General features: G+C 42.2%; 2 protein-coding genes across 2 annotated transcripts; one reads left to right on the forward strand and one right to left on the reverse strand.

Annotated features, from left to right (window-relative positions):
* Positions 1–3,019: 3,019 nt before the first annotated feature.
* trafd1 (TRAF-type zinc finger domain containing 1) lies at positions 3,020–9,239 on the reverse strand. Its single transcript, XM_027010894.2, has 11 exons — positions 8,706–9,239; positions 8,342–8,378; positions 8,068–8,203; positions 7,456–7,509; positions 6,947–7,361; positions 6,390–6,760; positions 5,113–5,349; positions 4,473–4,602; positions 4,016–4,226; positions 3,714–3,774; positions 3,020–3,573 (listed from the first exon to the last, which is right to left on the reverse strand). The coding sequence occupies exons 2-11, from the start codon at positions 8,374–8,376 to the stop codon at positions 3,535–3,537; spliced, it is 1,689 nt and encodes a 562-aa protein (XP_026866695.2). The 5' UTR covers positions 8,377–8,378; positions 8,706–9,239; the 3' UTR covers positions 3,020–3,534.
* A 445-nt stretch (positions 9,240–9,684) lies between these two features.
* On the forward strand, positions 9,685–16,748 carry traf2a (Tnf receptor-associated factor 2a). The gene is made up of 11 exons (XM_027010872.2): positions 9,685–9,823; positions 10,144–10,357; positions 10,765–10,843; positions 11,050–11,148; positions 11,256–11,417; positions 11,559–11,633; positions 11,797–11,871; positions 11,948–12,442; positions 12,587–12,764; positions 12,850–12,998; positions 13,198–16,748. The coding sequence occupies exons 2-11, from the start codon at positions 10,170–10,172 to the stop codon at positions 13,414–13,416; spliced, it is 1,719 nt and encodes a 572-aa protein (XP_026866673.1). The 5' UTR covers positions 9,685–9,823; positions 10,144–10,169; the 3' UTR covers positions 13,417–16,748.
* The last annotated feature ends 2,793 nt before the right edge of the window (positions 16,749–19,541 follow it).

Below are 19,541 nucleotides of genomic sequence, written 5' to 3' on the forward strand. Positions count from 1 at the left end.
CACTGGTCAGAACCAGGATACCCAAACTTCTCAATTCATGTAATAAGTAAAACAAATCTCTGCTTTCACCACCTTACAAGTATAAGTTGGCTTGGTTCATTGCAGAGCATTCTGCACACGCCCTTTAAAATAAAGGCACTTTTGATTAACCAGTGGTAGGGACAGCAAATGTTGCCAACATTTTATTTAAGAAACTCAGGACAGAGAGTTTGAGAAGGTTCAATAAGTTACAGTATCCCATAGCAAGGCCACATTAGATAAACCTTTAGTGCTTGACCATCCAGCTGAACTAGGTAGGGGCAATTGAGCTTTACTCTGATGGTGGTCCTGAGTGAAGCTGTGGCTGGCTGAGCCTAGAGAGCCACTATACACATTTGAAGGGGAACCAAAAGAGGTTATGTGCATGTCGGAGGATTGTTGGTCCATACCAAGTGCCACAACAGATGCTGGTTGGCTTACACTTGCCTGCATCCTATCCCCACTTAGTAGAATAGCTGCCTTTGGACAACCAAAATACACTGGATGAGATCTGACTTGGTGGGCTTTACTGGTTGGACATTACCGTGTGGGATCCAGGTTGGGTATGATTTTGGGCACTCTGCATCTGAGACCGAGCAATCTGAGGCACAAGTCCGCCCTGTAACATCTGCCATGTGCTCGCAACCAGAGAAGGATGGGCCCCATAGGAGATGCTGCTTTTTTGAGCTTCACTGGCAGATTGCTGGCTGGTGGACGTTGCACAAGCACTCACACCAGAGCCCGGCGTATGGGCAATCTCATAATGGCTAGAAGGCTGTAATATGCCTGTATCCTGAGAATACACAGGTCCATAATAGCTGATGCTTTTTTTGTGAAGCATCCCTGGTAGACTGTTGGCTGGTGGAGGTCAAGCCAGCACTCACACTGAGGCCCTGCATCTGGGCCTGGGCAGTCTTTACTGAAGGCTGGTCATGGATAGAGAGCTGCTGTTTACTTGCAAGCTGGGAACATAAAGAGCCATGATAACTGGTGTTTTTTGTGCAGCGTCACTGGCCGACTGCTGGCTGGTGGAAGCCACACAATAACCCACACTGGAACCCTGCATCTGGGACTGGTTTGATGTCAATTTCATAGCTGGTCACGATGCAGACCAACTTGAACTTGGGTACTGACCACCATAGCTGCCTTGCTGAGAGTTTAAAGCCAAGGTACCCACTACAGTCTGGGTTTGGGACATGGGCTTACTGGCCTGGTTTGTGAAGGATGGGAAAATTGTGTGTACTTTTGAGACTGAGGAGAAATATGAGAAGGTTGGTGCTTCTCTGATGGAAATGTATTTGATTGGCCTGAGGACTGAGCCCTGTAGCCTCCCTGATGATGGATAGGAGCAGATTGAACAGATGCAGTGTGCATCGTTGAACCAGCATACTGACTTGGGAAACTTTGAGTGCTGAATACAGAGTGCAAGCTGCCAGAAGACCCCTGAGGCAAAGCACCTTGGTGAAAGAGGCTACTGGACATCTGGGTGCCAAGGACAGGCATAGAGTTCTGGCCCTGAAATGGAGTTTCGATATTACCAGAGAAACCCAGCAGCTGGGGCTGGGATACTTCAGGAGGTTGCTGGGAACTTTGGAACACAGACCATTAATACCCAGTAGAGCCAATTGAAGTCTCAGATTCTGAAGAATCCATTTGACTGCTTGAAATACAACTTGACTGAACATTCTGACTGGGTTCCTGGACTTGCTGAGGAAGCAAAGAGCTACTTTGCATGCATGCAACCAGAAGTAGAGCCCTCCATCTTGCTCTGATAAGGAAGATAGTTGACTTTTTGGGGTTCATTCATAGGAACTGATGTTGCTACACTGTACAAATGCTGTGCAACCTTTTTATTCCACCCTTTGAGATAGACCAAAAAAAAAAGTAAAGATTGTTAAAATTTTTGAACATAGGCACAAGGCCTCAATATCTGGTCTGGTCTTACCTTCATGCCCCTCTGCATCCTTCAGCAGAAATACAGCAGTGAGGAGTAAACAACCTACAAAAGAACATTCAAACATGAAGGTAAGCCACTGCCTTAAAAAATAGACAAAACAGACAAACCACTCCGTATGACTCTTTACAAATAAAATTTGCAAGTTTTATTACAGTATTTATTGGGGAAAATTAAGTTATACAAACATAAAACAAGTTAAGAAATAACACTTGCTAAAGTAACTCTATGAATTCAAAAGTCAATGTCCTGCAGTTCTGTCTGAATTGCCTGGTCTTTACCCTTAGCCCTTCCTTCATTATAACAGGGCTAATCCATTTATCCAAGATGGCTAGGCATGCAAAGTTTTACAAACAAGCAACATCTCAAATATGTCATAATAAATGTTCAATTTATAAAGATTTCACTCTATAGTCAATTCCATCTTGCTAGCTACCTTTGTTTAGTTAATTTCTTTCTCCATCCCAGCTCCCAATGAAGCTTTCCAGTCCCTGGAAGAGAGCAGAATGACCTGTTCCACCACTCCTACAAGATTCAGGTAAGTGTCCACTTTATTGTTAACCGTCCTCGTTTCTGATTTGTGTCTCTAGACGATGTGATGTATTAAAGTAGTTCTAGTGATGGGTCACAGCTCTTGACCTCATCACAAGTACCCTAGGTGAATGGATGGTGATTGAGTTGGGTGGTCTAATGCTTAGGCAACATCATCTCAGCTACACCCCCTCTAATGACACATCAGCCTGCCACATCTGGGTTTTATTTTGATCAGCTCTTACAAACCCATTGTGAGAGCATGAGGCTTGAGTATGGTGAGGTTTATACATCCCATACGCCTTGTGAAGCTCTATCACATAAGGTGTAGGCATCACCATGAAACTAGTTATTAATCATTTTATATGGTGAAATACATTGTTTGAAATATAAAGGATGAAAACTCAAAAATAATTGATCTACTGCAATTGCTGTTTCAATTTCAAGCAGCAAATGCTAGTTCACATTTGATTCCGCATGCTGGTGGCATCAGTAAATGACCAAATGATTGCCTGGTTTAGACATTGCTGTGGGTTTAATTGTGACATGGAGACAAGTTGGAAGAGAGGCTTTTAATAATTGTCAGGCATTTCCCATAAAGAATATCAAAAGGTTATACAAGCCTCAGTTTAGAATGAAACCTTAATATTTTTGTATAAGATAAAGATTAGGCAAATTGAAGAATAGAACTTTCTTTAACATCAATATTTTTTTCCCCCTCAGATTTTAGGAAAATATAAAAAGCCATATCATCCTTCTAATCTTAGTGAATTTTAAGATATCAAAGTGGCTAAAAGTATAAAAATATTGGACTAACAGTAACAGAAAACAAAACAGGTTGTATAAGTAGTGCAACAAAAGCAAATAGTTTAGAAGCCAAGATAGTATAATCAAATTTTAGACTCTTTAAACGCGGACACAAAGACATTCACACCCTTTCAGATTACAATACACATGAGCACACTCAAAGTGTTTCAATATTAACCAATCAGAGTCATCCTTCTTCCAGACTTTATACTAGTTGAAAACTCCTACTCTTCCTCTTTTTCAACATTCTGCTTCTTGGGTGCCTGCAAGTGACATCAGACACATTATCCATTACAGAACATAAACATAATAAAGTTGGAAAAAAGGACTTGCCTAAAACAGTAACGTTACTATTTTTAATCCAAACTTCTATTATAATGATATGTCAAACCAAATGTCATACCTTTGATGTCCCAGTATTCTTATGGGTGTGTCTACCTTCTGTTCTCTCTTTGCAAACAGGCCTGGGGGGTAGGCAGAGAGTGTTAAAGTCATCGGTATTCTTAAGCTGTCAGGAAAATGTCAGTAACTAAACAAATTATGGCAGAAGACGTGCCTGGGCACTGAAAGGTGTGGGACACAGCTAACTGGAAATGGCTGTGTATTGCCTAAGTCTTGTTAAGCAAGCTAACAAGCTGACCATGACTGGATGGCAGGGAGATTGCTGACTCACATGCTAGCCAAACTCCCCAGCCACATGCTTACCCCAAAGCTCCGAAGCTGTCGCCAAGCGGAGCTGTGTGGGAGGAGCTACTCTCCAGGGCTGTCCCCCACTGATTCCTGCTCCTCCCCTGCTGCTCTGCGTTGGTGTTCTTCCCGGAAGAAGAGATGCTCACAAAGGGAGAGGTCTTCCACAGACTGCCACTGGCCCTGCCACTCTGCCAGCCGGGTGCCAGGAAATCCTCGCTAGGATCCACTGCGTAAGTGCACACGCACGCACGCGCACGCACACCCCAAAAAAGAATGAACATTTGGATGCAAGATCAAGCATGCCACTAATTAGAAATATAATACAATCGGGCACACAGCCTACATAAAAAATTGTGTCAGTGTGCTCAGTTTTGGTAGTGTTTTCTTTCAGTAATAACACTGCAGATTAGTAAAAGGAGGGTGCAGTGACGGTGTGTGTGTGCACTCATGGGTTGAAATACTGAAATCTCACCCTGGTGTCTCACTCTCCTCTGCTTCTCCGGAGAGCCCCTCCCACATCTCTCACTCGGAGCGTGGAGGGGTGTCTGTGGGGACCCTCCATCTGCTTGGTAAGCAGTCACAGGACGGAGGTCACACTTATCCTGAACATCAGTGTAATGTCAGTATAAGCGTAGAGTAAGAACAAAAAGCCTCCATCCTTCTACCATAATATTTTCTGTACACCTCAAAGAGCTCACCCGCTGACTGACCTGAACGGAAGACATTACCAAAGTGGCAAAAAAAACCAAAACAAAACAGACTGAAGGCTTCAGTGCACAGTCAAAATTCTTTTTATATTAGAATTTGGTCAAAAACACAGGTTATGTTTGGCTGTTTCTTCTTACAGTAAACCAATGCAGTTATTTCACAGTTATTACTACAGCAGATACAGATTTTGCCAATTTAAATTAATATCACAATTTAAAATAATGAACTTATATTTTTGCTGTCCCATCTTGATCAAAATCCTTCCAGAAATTGCAATGACATGCTATGATAAGCAGGACTTGTGTGTTATCGCTGTCTTCTGTTAAGAGGCTACATTACAGATCAGGAGAAATGCTGTTTATATTTATGCTTTGTAAATGACAAGATTTGCACAGCTGTGATACCTGGTGGTGAAATACAACATTCTCCTCCAGAGCAATGCCACAGAACTCACAGGGTATGACCACGTCGCCCTCTAGTGGGCTGGAAGGGGGGCTGTCGGACAATGGGGAGACAGAGTGGGGGAGGTTGGGGGGGCTGGGAGTGTGAGGCAGGATTTCGTGACCTGCGCCATCTTCATACTGCAGAGACGGAGGCTGCTTACTGAAGGAGGCAATGGCAGAAGCTGGGTTGCAACCAGTCTGGGAAATAAAGTAAGCACATAAAACAGCAATTAATAAAGAATTCACTAGAGAAGCCAGGTTATTTCTCCACCCTCAACCCTTGATAATGCTTTGGTACTGTACATTAGCTCTGATCATTTGTAATAGGGTGGAGGCATGGTCTGTTATTAGTAGTGATACCACATCAGTCATTTGCATTAAAGGAAGAAAATATTTTCTGTTACACTTGTTGTCACATGAAAGTGCATTTTCAATTCCTAGATGTTTAAGAAAATACATACATCATAAACTTTGTCATTTTCTGGAAGTGTTTTTGTTATTTTTTTAAAGCCTAGTTGAAGACAATACATGTGCTTATGTTGTGCATGGAAACATACTTAAAACCTTTATTTAAAGAATAAATCTACAAGGAAATATGATCTAAGGACAGGTGCAAGAGGAGCTTGACATTTGAGGCTACCACTGAAAGTAACCAGACACAACACACACGGATAACAAACGCACTAGTGTCTCAGAAGGGAGAGGAGGTGAGATTCCACATCCACACTGAGAATAACAGTTCCCAAAAAACAAGCAAAAATAAGGAAATATAATTGTATAATATCCCATACATATCTTAACCTTCATCTCCTTTGAAGGTTCTCTCCAGTTCTGAAACTGTTCATGTGTACTCATTCTGAGCACCTCAAGGATTTGTCAATACTCATCCTTTTCTGTCCTGATTAGTGGACAGTTGAATAGCTGGAATTAAATGACTTCAAAGCAAATATAGTGATTTGACAAAGTCATAAACAAGTATCTACTTGGCTGCTGCTTTATCCTATTCATATATTCAAGCAGACAGGTCTCTTTCACCAAATGACTGGATTGAGTTACCAAGTTAAATTTTAGTGTAACTAGCCCACAGTCATCTAGATCTATGAGCTACAAGGACACTTGTAGGACACTTAAATTAAAATAAAGCAACAAAAAAAAAAACAAAAAAACAAAACAAAATTGGCATGAGGCAATATAGCATCAATGTGCTGAGACTAGATAACTAAAGACTTGGCACAGACCTGGTGTAAGATGAGGTCCTCTTCTGGAAAGAGCTCTTCACAGAACTCGCAGGGAAGCATGATGTCAAAGGCAGGGCTCTGAGTCTGGGCTGTGTTAGCGCTTGGGAGAGCTGTGCTGCAGTATATGTTGCTGTTGGTGGTGGAGGTGAACTGGGACGCCACAGAGCTTCGGGCAGGCGCCCCCCCCAGACGGTGCTCCCACACATCAGTCCACACGCCCTCCCGAGTCCCCAGATCCTCCAGATCGCCATCGCTCTGCAGACTCAGGGCCAGCAGGTAGTCCAGGCCGGAAGAGTCGTACTCTGGGAGCTGGTCCAGGGGCCACAGCAGGCTGTTGTTGTTGTTTTCCAGCTCGGCTTCCTGATCGAGCACTAAGGAAATGAGCACATTCAGGCACACTCATGTTTCCATTCACCATGAAACAGCAAACGCCTCTCGTAATCTCAAAACTAGAGAACAGATGATCTTAGGAACTCTTAAGGTAGTTAGACAAAGTATTGCTGAGAAGTGATTTATTTTTACAAAAGATTTTCCAGCTAAACCAGACAATAACTTACAGTGAGCAAATTCGTTGTTCCTTGGTGCTGGGTTTCTCCTCACCCCTGCCCCTACTGGTCCCCTAGTGCTGTTGTGCAATCTGCCCTCTAATGGCCGAGGTGGGCCCCTGTGATCTGCCAACCCAGGACTGCCGCTGTTATTGCTCCGCTCCTGGAGCCTAAGCAGGCTGTGGATGGGTTGGGTCTCAAACCAAGCTCCAGGAGGCTGGGAGCCTGTCCTCCGTTCCTGGGGAGGGGTGAGGCTACCGCATAAGGCTGGGTGGATGGCTTTCTCTCTCAGCATGACATTGCACTTGCAGATGGGGCAGGGTTCCGTACGTGTACCGCAGTAATCCTCATGGTCGCGGGCCTGAGAGAAAGCCAACTCCAGGTCGCAGTACTGACACGGCACCATACGCAGGCTGCACTCTGAACTCTACAAACAGAAGTCAGAATGAGGTCACGACCAATTAGGTTATTGTTTTCTTGTGAAACTCACGCAAAGGTGATGCAGTTCTCCAGCTCAATACCTGATGGGTCTCCATGAGCCTTTTTTCAATCTTCAGACCACATTTGCATTGTTCCTGAGAGTGGAGAGAAGGGTAAAAAAAACCCACCACCACCACACAAGACAACTGGTTTAAGTTAATGCAACTAGAGGTAACATTCTTTAATTCACACCGTTTGCAAAGTATCATATCTTGGAAAACTATTCTACATGTCTTGAACAGTCATGAGCTGTAGAATGAAAGCGTCAGTTTATTTTTGGTATTTTCAAAACAAAATCCCATTCGACATAAATGTAATTGACAACCTAATAAAATATTATTACATAATTGCATAATAACTCTCAACCAAAGTTCCTCCTATACAAAGCATGTTATATTTGTTTAAATGACTATGAACACTGTGTCTGGACATAGTCTCTTGCTAACATGTAATATGTATGCCAATTCATTGGTTTATAACATGCTTCATAGTTTGTGTATCCAAAAGAACTTTAAACATTAAAGTGTGCTTTTGAAAGTCTACACCAGAAACACAAGCTTTAAATGTAAGATTATCATCATCCACATAGTCTAAATTTATATATCACCCTTACCATTATCAGACAGATAGTAGCAGTATTAGCCATAGCCTACCTGTGAGTGCTCCTGCTCTTTGTGTTCCGAAAGTTCAGCACGGGGGACAGGTTCTTGGCACACATCGCACAGGGCAATATTCCGTCGACAGTGAATCTCATGAGTGGTAAAGTTAGCCTCTGGAATGTCATGCTTGCTGGTGAGGTGAGGTGAGGTGGGGCGGGGGTGGTGAGAAGTTGTTTTTTTAATTCCCGATTTAATATCATCAGCATTAAAGAACATCAAGGCATAACAATTTAGGTTAAGAGAGGACGCGAGTAAACTTAGTCCTTACCAATTGGTGCAAAACTGGGTGCTTTCCTCTGCCATAACTTATGTAGAAAGAGACAAAACAAATGGCTAATTAGATATGAAAATAACACACCAACTTTAGATATATTAAGACATTTGAGCTTGAGCGTTCAGGATCACCAAAAATCTTTTCACTAGCTAGCGTTAGCCACAGAACAAGAACTACAGCAAATGTAATTTAACTACCTAGCGTTAACCAACTTCTTAGACAGTTGGCAGTAGACACTTCGGAAAGACATCATCACTCAGTGGTATTACATTCCCGAGTAATTATCCGAACCAGCTAACTAGCTATTTAATATCTTAAATTAACCGCAATTTAAACCTCATTTTATCTTAAGGCTTACCTCGTCTTTGAGTGATCTTATTAACAAGCAACAGTCGATTCCTTAAACTCGAGAGTTTAAGCAACAGAAAGAATGGTCAATAGTCAAGTATGATAGCAAGAACTGAGTTTCCTGAAATGTTATCTTGATAATCTTGACTGTGGAAAGCAGATGGGTCGTGAGCTAGCTGTAGCTGTCTATGTTCGATACACGATTAGTTTTTGCCGATGGAGACTCGAGAGACTAGCCCACTAGCTAGTTAACGTTATATAGAAGCCGCTTCCGACGTTAAACTCCAAAGGGCAACCATTCACGACTGGATAGCTATCTTAGGTAGGCTAGCAGATAGCTAACTAAGGTGGGAAGCTAATGTCGAAAAATTCCACACCACGTCATGACAGTACAAAAAAAGTACATGCAAACTTCCTCTAACTCTAAATCAACTAACAAAGGTAGCTATCTAGCTATCCTAGCCATCATTTTTGTTTCGTTAACGGGGTCGCTAAGCAAAGCTGTGAAGGAAGCAGCCCTGTTGTATGAGAATGACTTTTTTTTTCTTTCTTTTTTTTCCCCCTTTTTTTTTTTTTACACATTTTCAAAATAAAGGTTTCAGTGTCCTGTTGAGGAGGGGACAAGCAGCAAAATGCAATTTTAAACCGCAATGAAACCCGTGTAAATAAATGTTTTGGTGGATATATGTTTTTCTTTTTAAATAAATGTAAATAGAATTTCCTATTTACCCAGATGTTAGCATCGGGCATAGATAACATATATGCACTGTTTTTCATGAGACCTAAATTCCTTACATTTCTTTGGGCCATTTTTAAAAGGTAAAACAATACACACTAAAGAATAAAAATAAATACCCAGTTTATATAACATTAAATATGACTTAATTTCTCTGTGTTGCAACAGTGGCCACTATTTTATAAATAGGAAAGCGAACAACGCCCCCTATTGGATATTATCTACCTTATATTTTAATACACATAACGGAAACTGCACGGTGTTTATCTACTGTTATTTACAACCTGGAAAATAATAACATAACGGTATTTTAAGTGTTTGATAAATGTAATATAGCGATGATGGTTACAGAGCGTTCAGTCTTCATCGATAGTTTCCTGGAACATATTATGGTAGGACTTTTAAACATTGAGAAAATGTGTGAAATGTCTTAATAATAAGCTAGATATGTATTTAACGTTACAGTATTACATATGCCACATCTTTTGCAAAGACCCGGGTAAACCGCGATTTAAAAAAAAAAATTTATTATTATTTTTTTTACTGTTTTTAAAAACATGTTTCAGATAAAGATAACCCCAGTTAACCGTGTCATCGTGAGTCAGTGACCTCACTGTTGCGTGACTGATGGTTAGGTAATGCAAAAATATTTGTTTTCTACAAAACCAATGAAAGGCTAGGAGATGACTTTCCTTTCACTTCTCGGTTATAGCCAGGTCACATGCTCGATCGGGAATAATGGCTGCACAGGAGCCGTCGCCACCGTCGTCATTAGAAGGCAACAAACCTGGCTTCCCTAGGAAAATTCTGGCCAACAAGCTTGAGGACAAACATTTGTGTAACATTTGTCAGAAAATCCTCCGGAGGCCTTTTCAAGCGCAATGCGGACATCGTTTTTGTTCATATTGTTTTAACAAAACCGTGAGGTAAGCGCCACTCATTGAGCAATATACGAGATAGACAGCAGAACCGTCTAGATTTAACAACAAGACAGCTATTAAGCCTGTAATCTCTAGCTGGCCCACCTGACATAACAAAAGATGAATATGACCTGATAGTTCCTTTGGGGGCATTTTTGTCATGTTCTTGTGGTAGTATATAGTAGTAAAGCTAGTGTCTGTTAGGCAACTCAAACAATAGGATCTGTTGGGGTGTAGCTTGGAAGCTAGCTGGTCTATATTGTGCTCTGTTGCCAGCCAGATTAGATTTTCTGGTAGCATGGTGTTGTGACTAATCAATTGTTCTGGTGAGACGAGATAATCTTCATCCACATTTACGATATGGTATTTATACCTTTTTTGAAGAAAAAAAAAGGTCTGTTTTTGCTTTTCAGCTCTGGTCCACAAAAATGCAGTGCCTGTATAAAAGAAGATATCTTTGAGGAGCCAACATCAATTTTGAAACAGGGCTGCGTGAGTTGTTATTGCAAATAAGTCATGAAGGAGAAATCGAAAGCGCGATATAACTGGAAAAAAAGACATTAAATAAATTTGTACTGATTTCAGATATAAAAACTTAATGTTAATGTAAAATATCACAAAAATACTTAATTTTTACATGCAAAATATAAATTCGTTAAGTAACTTGAAGTATAAAGTGTTAATCTCAATATTACCAGGCTTTTCCTGATAATGCTGCCAAAAGAGAAGTTGAAGCCCTTGAAGCTGTGTGTATAAATGAAGGTTGCAGTTGGACAGGCACCATCAAAGAATATGAGGTTGACGGCATTTCCCCACAATAAGTGTTTGTTGCAAGTCAAATTCATACATTTTAGCCCTTTAACAGTGAAGTGGCTTCATCTAAATGTGTTGTCATATTTCCCAGGCCACTCATGAGGGACAGTGTGGTTTTATGATCGTTCCTTGTCCCTCCTGCAAAGAGCTCCTAAGAGCCAATGAACTTGAACGGCACAATGAAAGAGAGTGTCCTGAGAGGACACTGAACTGCAAATACTGCAAAGAACCTTTTCATTTTAAAAACATTAAGGTGAGCCATTTTTTTTATTGTGGTCCCAGTCTGATGCGTAGATTTCAGAGGCATGCTGCTTGAGTTTGAAATTATCTTTATGGTTGTGGACTCTAGTTTGATTTTTCTTAAGTTTATCAACTTAATACCTTTTATCTTTAGGCTCATGATGAAATTTGCCCTAAATATCCAATGATTTGTGAAGGCTGTGCGAAGAAAAAAATTCCCAGAGAAAAGGTGAATTTAGGATATTTGTTGCTGCTGCTGCTGTTGTGGTTGTTATATTACATTTACATAAGTATATTCAGTAAATTCTCTTTTTATTCAGTGAGCTGAGTTGGCTGTTCTTTGTGCTCATCTTAGTTCCGGTGTTTTGTTTTTGCCTTGCGTATCTCTACAGTACGTGGACCATATTAAGCTGTGTACCAAATTCCGAACTCCCTGCAGATTCCATGTCGTCGGCTGTGATATGTCCGTGAGTGAATTGTTTCTTGGTTATGGCGGTCTCAAGCCACTGGACAATCGCCCAAATGACACACTCTCGCCCTTAGGTGGAGAAAGAGAAGATCCATGACCACGAGCGGACATGCTCCTACGAGCACCTGAACCTGCTTCTGCATTTTATCATGGGCATCAAGGTGAACCTGGAGAGCCTGCAGCCACAGAGCCTGGAGCTGGCCAGCCACAAGATCCAGGAGCTGCATCAGTCTCTGCGCGAGCTGGAGCTGAAGATGGGCCAGCTGAATGCGGGGTCTCCCGTGCAGGGGGCCTGCGCACCTCCTCCGCCCCCGCCGCCCACTCTGGCCACGTCCTTCACGCCGCTGCCCACCACGGTGGGTGCTGCGCTCGAGCTGCAGCTCCACAGCGAGAAGGCCAAGGTGGCGGAGCTGAGCCGCCGCTGCCAGGACCTGGAGCTGAAGGTGGGCACCTTCGAGAACATTGTCTGCGTGCTGAACCGCGAGATGGAGCGCGCCGCCACCACCATGGAGGCCTACAACCGTCAGCACAGGCTCGACCAGGACAAGATCGAGATACTCAACAACAAGGTCCGCTGACAAAAATAGTGTTGTACCTCACTTGTGTATGTTTATGTGCATGTAGATGTGGCTCTGTGTGTTCAGACATATTCTACTCCATGTACAGTATGCAATGCTTGGCTGGATGTATGGCTGCCTCTCATCCCTATGAAGGTTCGTCAGCTGGAGAGGACGGTGGGCCTGCGGGATCTCTCCATCGTGGAGATGGAAGGGAAGATGAGGGAAATGTCCGCCGCCACCTATGACGGAGTTTTTGTGTGGAAGATCTCAGACTTCTCCAAGAAGAGGCAGGACGCAGTGGCAGGGCGGGCCCCAGCCATGTTCTCTCCCGGTAGGTGGACACTTTCTTTTTCCTCCTCTTTCATCCAATTAAAAGAAATGCAAACAAAGCTAAGGCACCTCCTCCTGCTCTGCAGCTTTTTATACCAGTAAATATGGCTACAAGATGTGCTTGCGCATCTACCTGAACGGGGACGGCACGGGGCGTGGCAGCCACCTGTCTCTGTTCTTCGTGGTGATGAGGGGACACAGTGATGCCTTGCTTAAATGGCCTTTTAACCAAAAGGTTAGTACCTCTCATCAAAAATGAGCCCAGTGTTGGCAGCAGTATAAGTGTATGGATTATTTTTCTTTTTAAAAAATGTTGGAAGAAAAGCCACTGGACTAGCTTCATGCCTTTCAGAGCTCTGTCTGTGTGTGTGTGTGTGTGTGTGTGTGTGTGTGTGTGTTTGGGTTTGGTGTGTTATTTTTGGCCACGCCCACAGGTCACCCTCATGCTGCTGGACCAGAACAACAGGGAGCACATCATCGATGCCTTCCGGCCGGACATCTCCTCCTCCTCCTTCCAGAGGCCCGTCAGTGACATGAACATCGCCAGTGGCTGTCCGCTCTTCTGCCCGCTCTCCAAGCTCGACTCCAAGAACTCCTACATCCGCGATGACACCATCTTTATCAAGGCCATCGTCGACCTCACTGGCCTTTAGGGTGTAAGGCATGTCTCTGCGAGCCCTGCAGAGCTCGTTCGTTTTCGCAGTGCTGCTCCGAGGCCTGGTGCCCTCTAAGAGAGCTCTGTCGCTGGGGCAATGCGCCCTCCCCTTACCATCGACACAAATCTGACTCCCAGGGCAGTTTCTCTGGGATTTCCATTGTTCTACATTATGTTGCCAACCAAAATGGTACCTGGAGTTTGTACAGTTTTTACTGTAATATAATTGCCCTTAGGGAGCTGTCTCTTTACTCCCCTATAGTGGGATAGCTGTCAGCAGTGATTGTAATGTAACTATTGATGCCTGGTGCCAAAAATGTGGCACTCTGCCTTTTATAGAGATTGAGAGAAGACTTTACTCACAGGAATAGAAGTCATTTCATTTTCAAGTGCTTTGCTTGTGCTGTGGCCAGTATTTGAGGCTTTCCTTTATTTTTCTTTCGGTGCTTGAGCTACTTGCGAGTGAGTATTTTTTAAAATGTTTTGCATAGACAGACGTGGAGTTTCAAAATAACAACAAACGATGCTGGTAAATTCTTTTGCATCTATATAGTTACCTTGCTTCATATACTGTCTAACCTTTGCTCTAAGCGTATGCATCGACAGTCTTCTGACATTCCCTCTTTGCATTGTGTGCCTCTGATCTCTCAAGTCCTGTGTTCATTGGTACTTATCTGTAGTGGTGGACATTGCTTGAATCTCATGAAGTCCAAAGCGCAGAATTTGGGTTTTTGAACCCTGCTTTGTGTGTTGAGCTGTGTGTCTGTAGAGGGTTACCCCCCCCCCCCCCTTTTTTTTCCTTTCCATTCCATTTTGGTGTCCTTTGCTGTATTAGTTCGCATGTTGGATCTGTGGAAGATACATTCAAGTTAGCAAAATGACCAGGTTTGCATCACGAACCTGAGAAGCGAAGGAGTTTCATCAGAAATCCCTGTCAGAGAAAATCACGACGCGCTGGTGTGTTAAAAAATGCTTGATTTCTGCCTCGCATGCCTCGGCACAGCCTGTCATCCCACTGTACGGCCATCCCGACAGCAAGGCATCCGCGGTTCACACAAACACCTCAATTGGCAGCATTTAGATTGATCTGAGTGGAGAAGTAGACTGGGACAGTAGACCCTGTGTTTTTTTTTGTGGTGTGGAGGGGCTGGTGTTGAATTGTACTTTTGGTGTTTTCTCGTTTAGAGTGTTCTATTGATGTTGTGCTGTTTTGGGCTAAAATGACTATTGGCACTCAAAATATAACGTACTCTGTGAACTAGAATTTGCCAAATGAGGCTTTGATCATTTTTAGTCACTGCTGTTTTGTCTTTATCCTATAAAGATTCTTCATGGGTTCTGCACTCTGTAAACATGCTAGAAACGTGTGGTTGTTAAAGGAGCTATGTGTTGAATTTTTGTGTAAATGATCATCCTAAATCGTTAACAGATCACTATAGAAACATTCATCAAAAATCCCTAATTTACCATAGCTCCTGTTGTCCCAGGTGACAGCAGCTCATTGCAAAATTCAGAAGTTTACTACAAAACATGTGGGGGTTTTTTTTGTTTTTTGTTTTGTTTTTTTAAAGATTTTTATATATACCATTGCAAGTGCCATGGTGCACCAACAACATAATGGGTGACTGAGCCTGATCAAATATTGACACATCAACAGTTTAGCTTGTGCTATAATGGGCAGCAGGACCAGACTCTGGAAGCAAAGGACCAACCTGTAGCACCTTTAAGCCATCTCAAAATTGGATAGGTTCCAGAAAGTTTGCCCAACTTCTTTTTCTACACGTGAACACCTCAAGAGAAACAGGAGTCTTTTTGTGAACCGCAGAGAGCATTAATACACTTATTCAGTGCATGACTCTTCCATCCTAAGGGCTTACAGTATACAGTATGTCTTCCATACGAGGTTTATGGTCTGATTGTTTTCTTAGATGGAGTCTGAGATACTTTAAGATGCCTTCATGCTAACAAAGCACCTAGACCCAGCCTATTTTCAAACCAGTTCCGACAGACATTGAAATCTCTCTGTGCACGAGATGTTTCAATAAAGTGAAAAACGCGCATATTGTAAAGTATTGGTTTACTTTGTAGACCAGCATTTTATTTGTATTGCTTTTACTTTTTATCTGTTGATTGAAAACAGTATATGATGGTTATAAATGTGTGTGTTATATTGCTTATTTAAGTATAAATAGATATACTATTATACAGTGCACAGAGTTGTTTATGACTGATGTACACTGTGCATATGACGGATATTAATTATATATCTAATATAGATTCTATTAAGTAATATATGTACTATTTCCTGTTGGGATGGTTTAAAAATGTGTTCGGGCACTACTCTGGGCTTTAGCAAGTTCTCCTCCACTTGGCGACATCCTTTTGAGGAAACATGTCTCGAAAAGATCCAGAAAGATCTGCTGGGGTTCTTTCCCCCTCCTCCCCTCCCTCAAGGAGCTGTGTGGTTCATTTGGCTGTTGAAGTTTTCCATAGCTTGCTCTTTTTTCCCCCAGTGAGATTTCAATGCTTTTGTGAATAGGCCTACAGATGGGATGTGTTTCTGTAGTGTAGCTCATTAGATGCGTACTCTAGACAGGCTAGCTTCAGCATCCCTTGCATGACACTGATGTGGTGTATCGTGAGCCATTTATATAAAGCTTTCCAAGTTACTCGATTAGCTTATACAGATAACACTTTTGTTTTCTTTGCCTTTTGACTTGGCATTACATTACATAATTGTTCATTGTAATGCATATAGTACATTACGATTTAGCTTGTGCAATTATACAAGTGTCCTTCCTATTTTGAGTGTGAAATCTATTTTGTGTTCACTCTGAACGGGGTTAGGTTTTCTAAGAGGTGGCTAAGCATTGCTAGATACACTACATTTGCAGGATTTCGTCTACAGCTGTTTAAAATACTAAGACATTGCTGATGACTTTGAATAAACATACACTATACTAAAGTAACAGTATTTTCTTAAGTTTTTACATTTGAATTAAAACTCAAGGAAATTATTTATTTATCCTGGAATGATCTCTCTTCTTCAACTTAATATTTGTGTACTTTTTTTATTTCTTAGGTGGTATTTAATAAATTGTGTTGGCAATTGAAGTTTCTAACTTTGTAAGACTTCATAGTTTCGCAGTCCCATAGCCTTTCTAATGCTGTTTTACAGAGCTAGAAGTGTTACTTTGATGGCAAAAAATTGTGGGTTGCTGCCATAAGCAATGGCAAATGACATGCCAAGGAAGGAACCATGATTCTTTTTTCCCTTTGTCATGGTTTAATCCTCTATAACATCTTCAATAAATGCTTTCCTGGCCTCACTGTTGAGTCTAAGTTTACTGTTATGTGGGTTTGTTTTTTGGGGGCGCCTGTTTTAGTTCAGTACCACCTGCCCATTCTTCAACTCAACACATGATGGCACTCCTGTGACACACGTAGGCCTGGTGTCCGATCTACTTGATGCTGCACACTTTTAGCGAACAGCACAAATCAAGCAGTGAAAAGGTTTCTGGGGAATTGGCTTTCCCATACGGTATGCTCGGTGCACTCAAACTAGCATGGGGATTACTCCTCTCTTGAGTGGGGGGTAAAAAGTGGATTGCCATCTAGGGTGTTGGTAGGACAAAGTATCACATGATGACAAGCCAGTTTCTTGTTTTTATTCCTCTTAAAAGGCTTACAAATTTCCTAGCCACATAACAGATCCATTAGGATCTATTCCAGTTTAAAATCACATTACCCTGATCTGTATTTTTTTTATGCATCTTTCCTCAGCAACGGGCAGAGCAGTCACCAAAGCCCCTTCACTGCCAGTTATAGTGTATGACTGTATGTGACAAATAAACTTTGATTTGATTTTAACGGATATGAAATAGAAAAATATTAAGCAGTGTTAAGATGTTCTCCAAAGTGGAGCAGTTATAACATTCCCTTAATTGTACTGGACATACATTTGGTAATGTGCTCTCTTTTGACTTTAAGGGAAAACCATACAGCAACGATGAGTTTTCAAGAAGTAAAAATAAAGCTCGTCGTTATGTCAAACTTATGGGACCTTGGCATTGATCGTGTGGGAATACACCAGATGCTTTTCAGGAAATGACCAGGGACAAGGTTTGAGAAGCTCAGGTAGCAGTTTAAACTCATTGAAATATGACCTCTTCTCTGAAACCCTCAGTTGTAAGACTGCTGCAGAATTTGGTTACCAGCAGTTATTTGTAAAATATAACAATTAAAGGCTTAAAAGCAACAGGCAACAACTTCACTGGGATGTGGACTGAAAGATTCAACTTCTTACTGAACTGGGACTGAATCATAAATGGGTGCCATATTGACCCCTGTGCTGCTTCAGTTGACTCATGCTTACAGCGGGCTGTATTGTAGAGTTAGAAGGTTGCTAATCCCATCAATAAGAGGCCTTCGGTATTATTAGCCTGGTGCACAGCTTTCCCTCCTCAGGCTGAAGCTGCAGTGCTGTATCACACAGCATCTCATCTATAGGTTAATACAGGGAAACTCCCTCCACTGAAGTTGCATTGTGTGCCCCAAATTGTGTGAGTAGACAGGTCTGAGCTTCTGCTACAGCACAGGATCACACAGCTGGCCCCAAAGGCCGGCAGGTAAGGGTTGGCTCATGCAGCTCACAAACCGTCGAACACATCGAAGCTACAAGATGTTAATGCAAAATTTCTCCCATTGCAGCGGACATTTCCTATCTATCGCTCTGTGTCCCCTTTGTGGCTAACCGTCGCTTCTGAAGTCTCTTTCTCGCTTTGTTCTGCTGTCTGATCTCTTTGAGCTAGCCGTCTCCCGGGGGTTGCATTTGCTGTCATGCACTCGTTTCCCCTCAGCCTGCTGGTTGAGAGCACGTCTGCCACACCCCAGGTAAGGTTCCCGCTTGGTGCACACAAGCACATGCTCTCGCTGAATAAAGTAAACAATGCAAGGTCCCTCTGGAACCCTGGTTATTTATCTCACCAGTCAGAGGGTACTTGTTGCTCTACAAGCATTTTTATACCCAAACAGCATGTTGGCAAAAAACCCCTATATAATGGCTTCTTGTTTGTTGTTTTGTGTGCTCCTCTCCCTTGCATCACAAATCAGAGGCCTGATGGTAAGCATGTCTAGTTGATGGCTTATGTGGTGAGGGGAGTTTGAGTGTTACATTAGGGTAATTCATTGTGGACCGGATGGGTCTACCTGCTGAGAGCTTCTACCTAAACTAGCCATGCTGAGAAACACTGGGCCATTTTAAACCTTCTTGCTCTTTTTTTATTTTTTTTTCCCCCCCATGCCTTTGATCACAGTTTTAATGTGTCTTTGACTAACAGCTAGTGTTGTGGGGGTGGAAAATCTGTGTCTTTTGTAAATCGCGTGCTGTCGAGTAATGTGAGGCTAAAGTAGCTTCTCATCCATTTCATACTGCTATTCTGGTTCATTGAAACTCACATTTGGTATATTTGTACAGATCTAATCATAACTTGTTTTTCATTTCAAATCTAATTGCAGAATCTTTTAAAGATGACTACAGTGGCATTAAATAACTTTATATAAACTGAAGATGTTGTTAGAATGTATGTTCTTCTACAGTGAAATGGTGTGACAGGCTAGAGTTGACCATGAAAAGCAGAAAGATACATGTGCTATTATTAAGGACCATTTTAAAAGGTGGCCTTGCTACTCTAAGACACAAAGGACCTTGAGAAAGCTCAGAGGAAGCAAAAAAAAAAAAAAGTGGACTTTTTTCTGACTTATATGTGCGTCTACTAGCATAGTTTAAATCTACTTTGTTAAGGTCACAGGTAGATAACATCTCTCTGAATGTATGTATTTAAACAAAGGTGTGTGTGTGTGTGTGTGTGTGTGTGTGTGTGTGCTGTGCCTATTAGACAGGAATTAGGTCTAGTTTCCAGTTAGCAGGGTTTTTACAGACGTCATGGTTTGTTGGTTACCCTTGCATCAGCATCCATGAAACTGTAATTAGGGTGAGAGGCTGACCGTAGAGGAAAGAAGTCCTCCCCCCCCAACCGCTGCCTCCCCCTGTCTTTCATGTGGCAGCCCTTACATTCACTCACATTCCACTCAACTGAGTTCACTTCCATAGTCACCACAGGT

Source organism: Electrophorus electricus, chromosome 9, assembly GCF_013358815.1.
Source record: "Electrophorus electricus isolate fEleEle1 chromosome 9, fEleEle1.pri, whole genome shotgun sequence".
NCBI classification, from domain to species: domain Eukaryota; kingdom Metazoa; phylum Chordata; class Actinopteri; order Gymnotiformes; family Gymnotidae; genus Electrophorus; species Electrophorus electricus.

What these genes read in the sequence shown, in the direction of transcription:
- trafd1 (XM_027010894.2), bottom strand. Translation starts at nt 8,376, where the DNA reads ATGGCAGAGGAAAGCACCCAGTTTTGCACCAATTG. An exon ending in ATGTTGTATTTCACCACCAG is followed by an intron (nt 4,603 to 5,112) that starts GTATCACAGCTG and finishes ACTGATGTTCAG; the next exon opens with GATAAGTGTGACCTCCGTCC. An exon ending in AGAATACTGGGACATCAAAG is followed by an intron (nt 3,574 to 3,713) that starts GTATGACATTTG and finishes TGTCACTTGCAG; the next exon opens with GCACCCAAGAAGCAGAATGT.
- traf2a (XM_027010872.2), top strand. Translation starts at nt 10,170, where the DNA reads ATGGCTGCACAGGAGCCGTCGCCACCGTCGTCATTAGAAGGCAACAAA. An exon ending in GCACCATCAAAGAATATGAG is followed by an intron (nt 11,149 to 11,255) that starts GTTGACGGCATT and finishes CATATTTCCCAG; the next exon opens with GCCACTCATGAGGGACAGTG. An exon ending in CCCAGCCATGTTCTCTCCCG is followed by an intron (nt 12,765 to 12,849) that starts GTAGGTGGACAC and finishes CCTGCTCTGCAG; the next exon opens with CTTTTTATACCAGTAAATAT.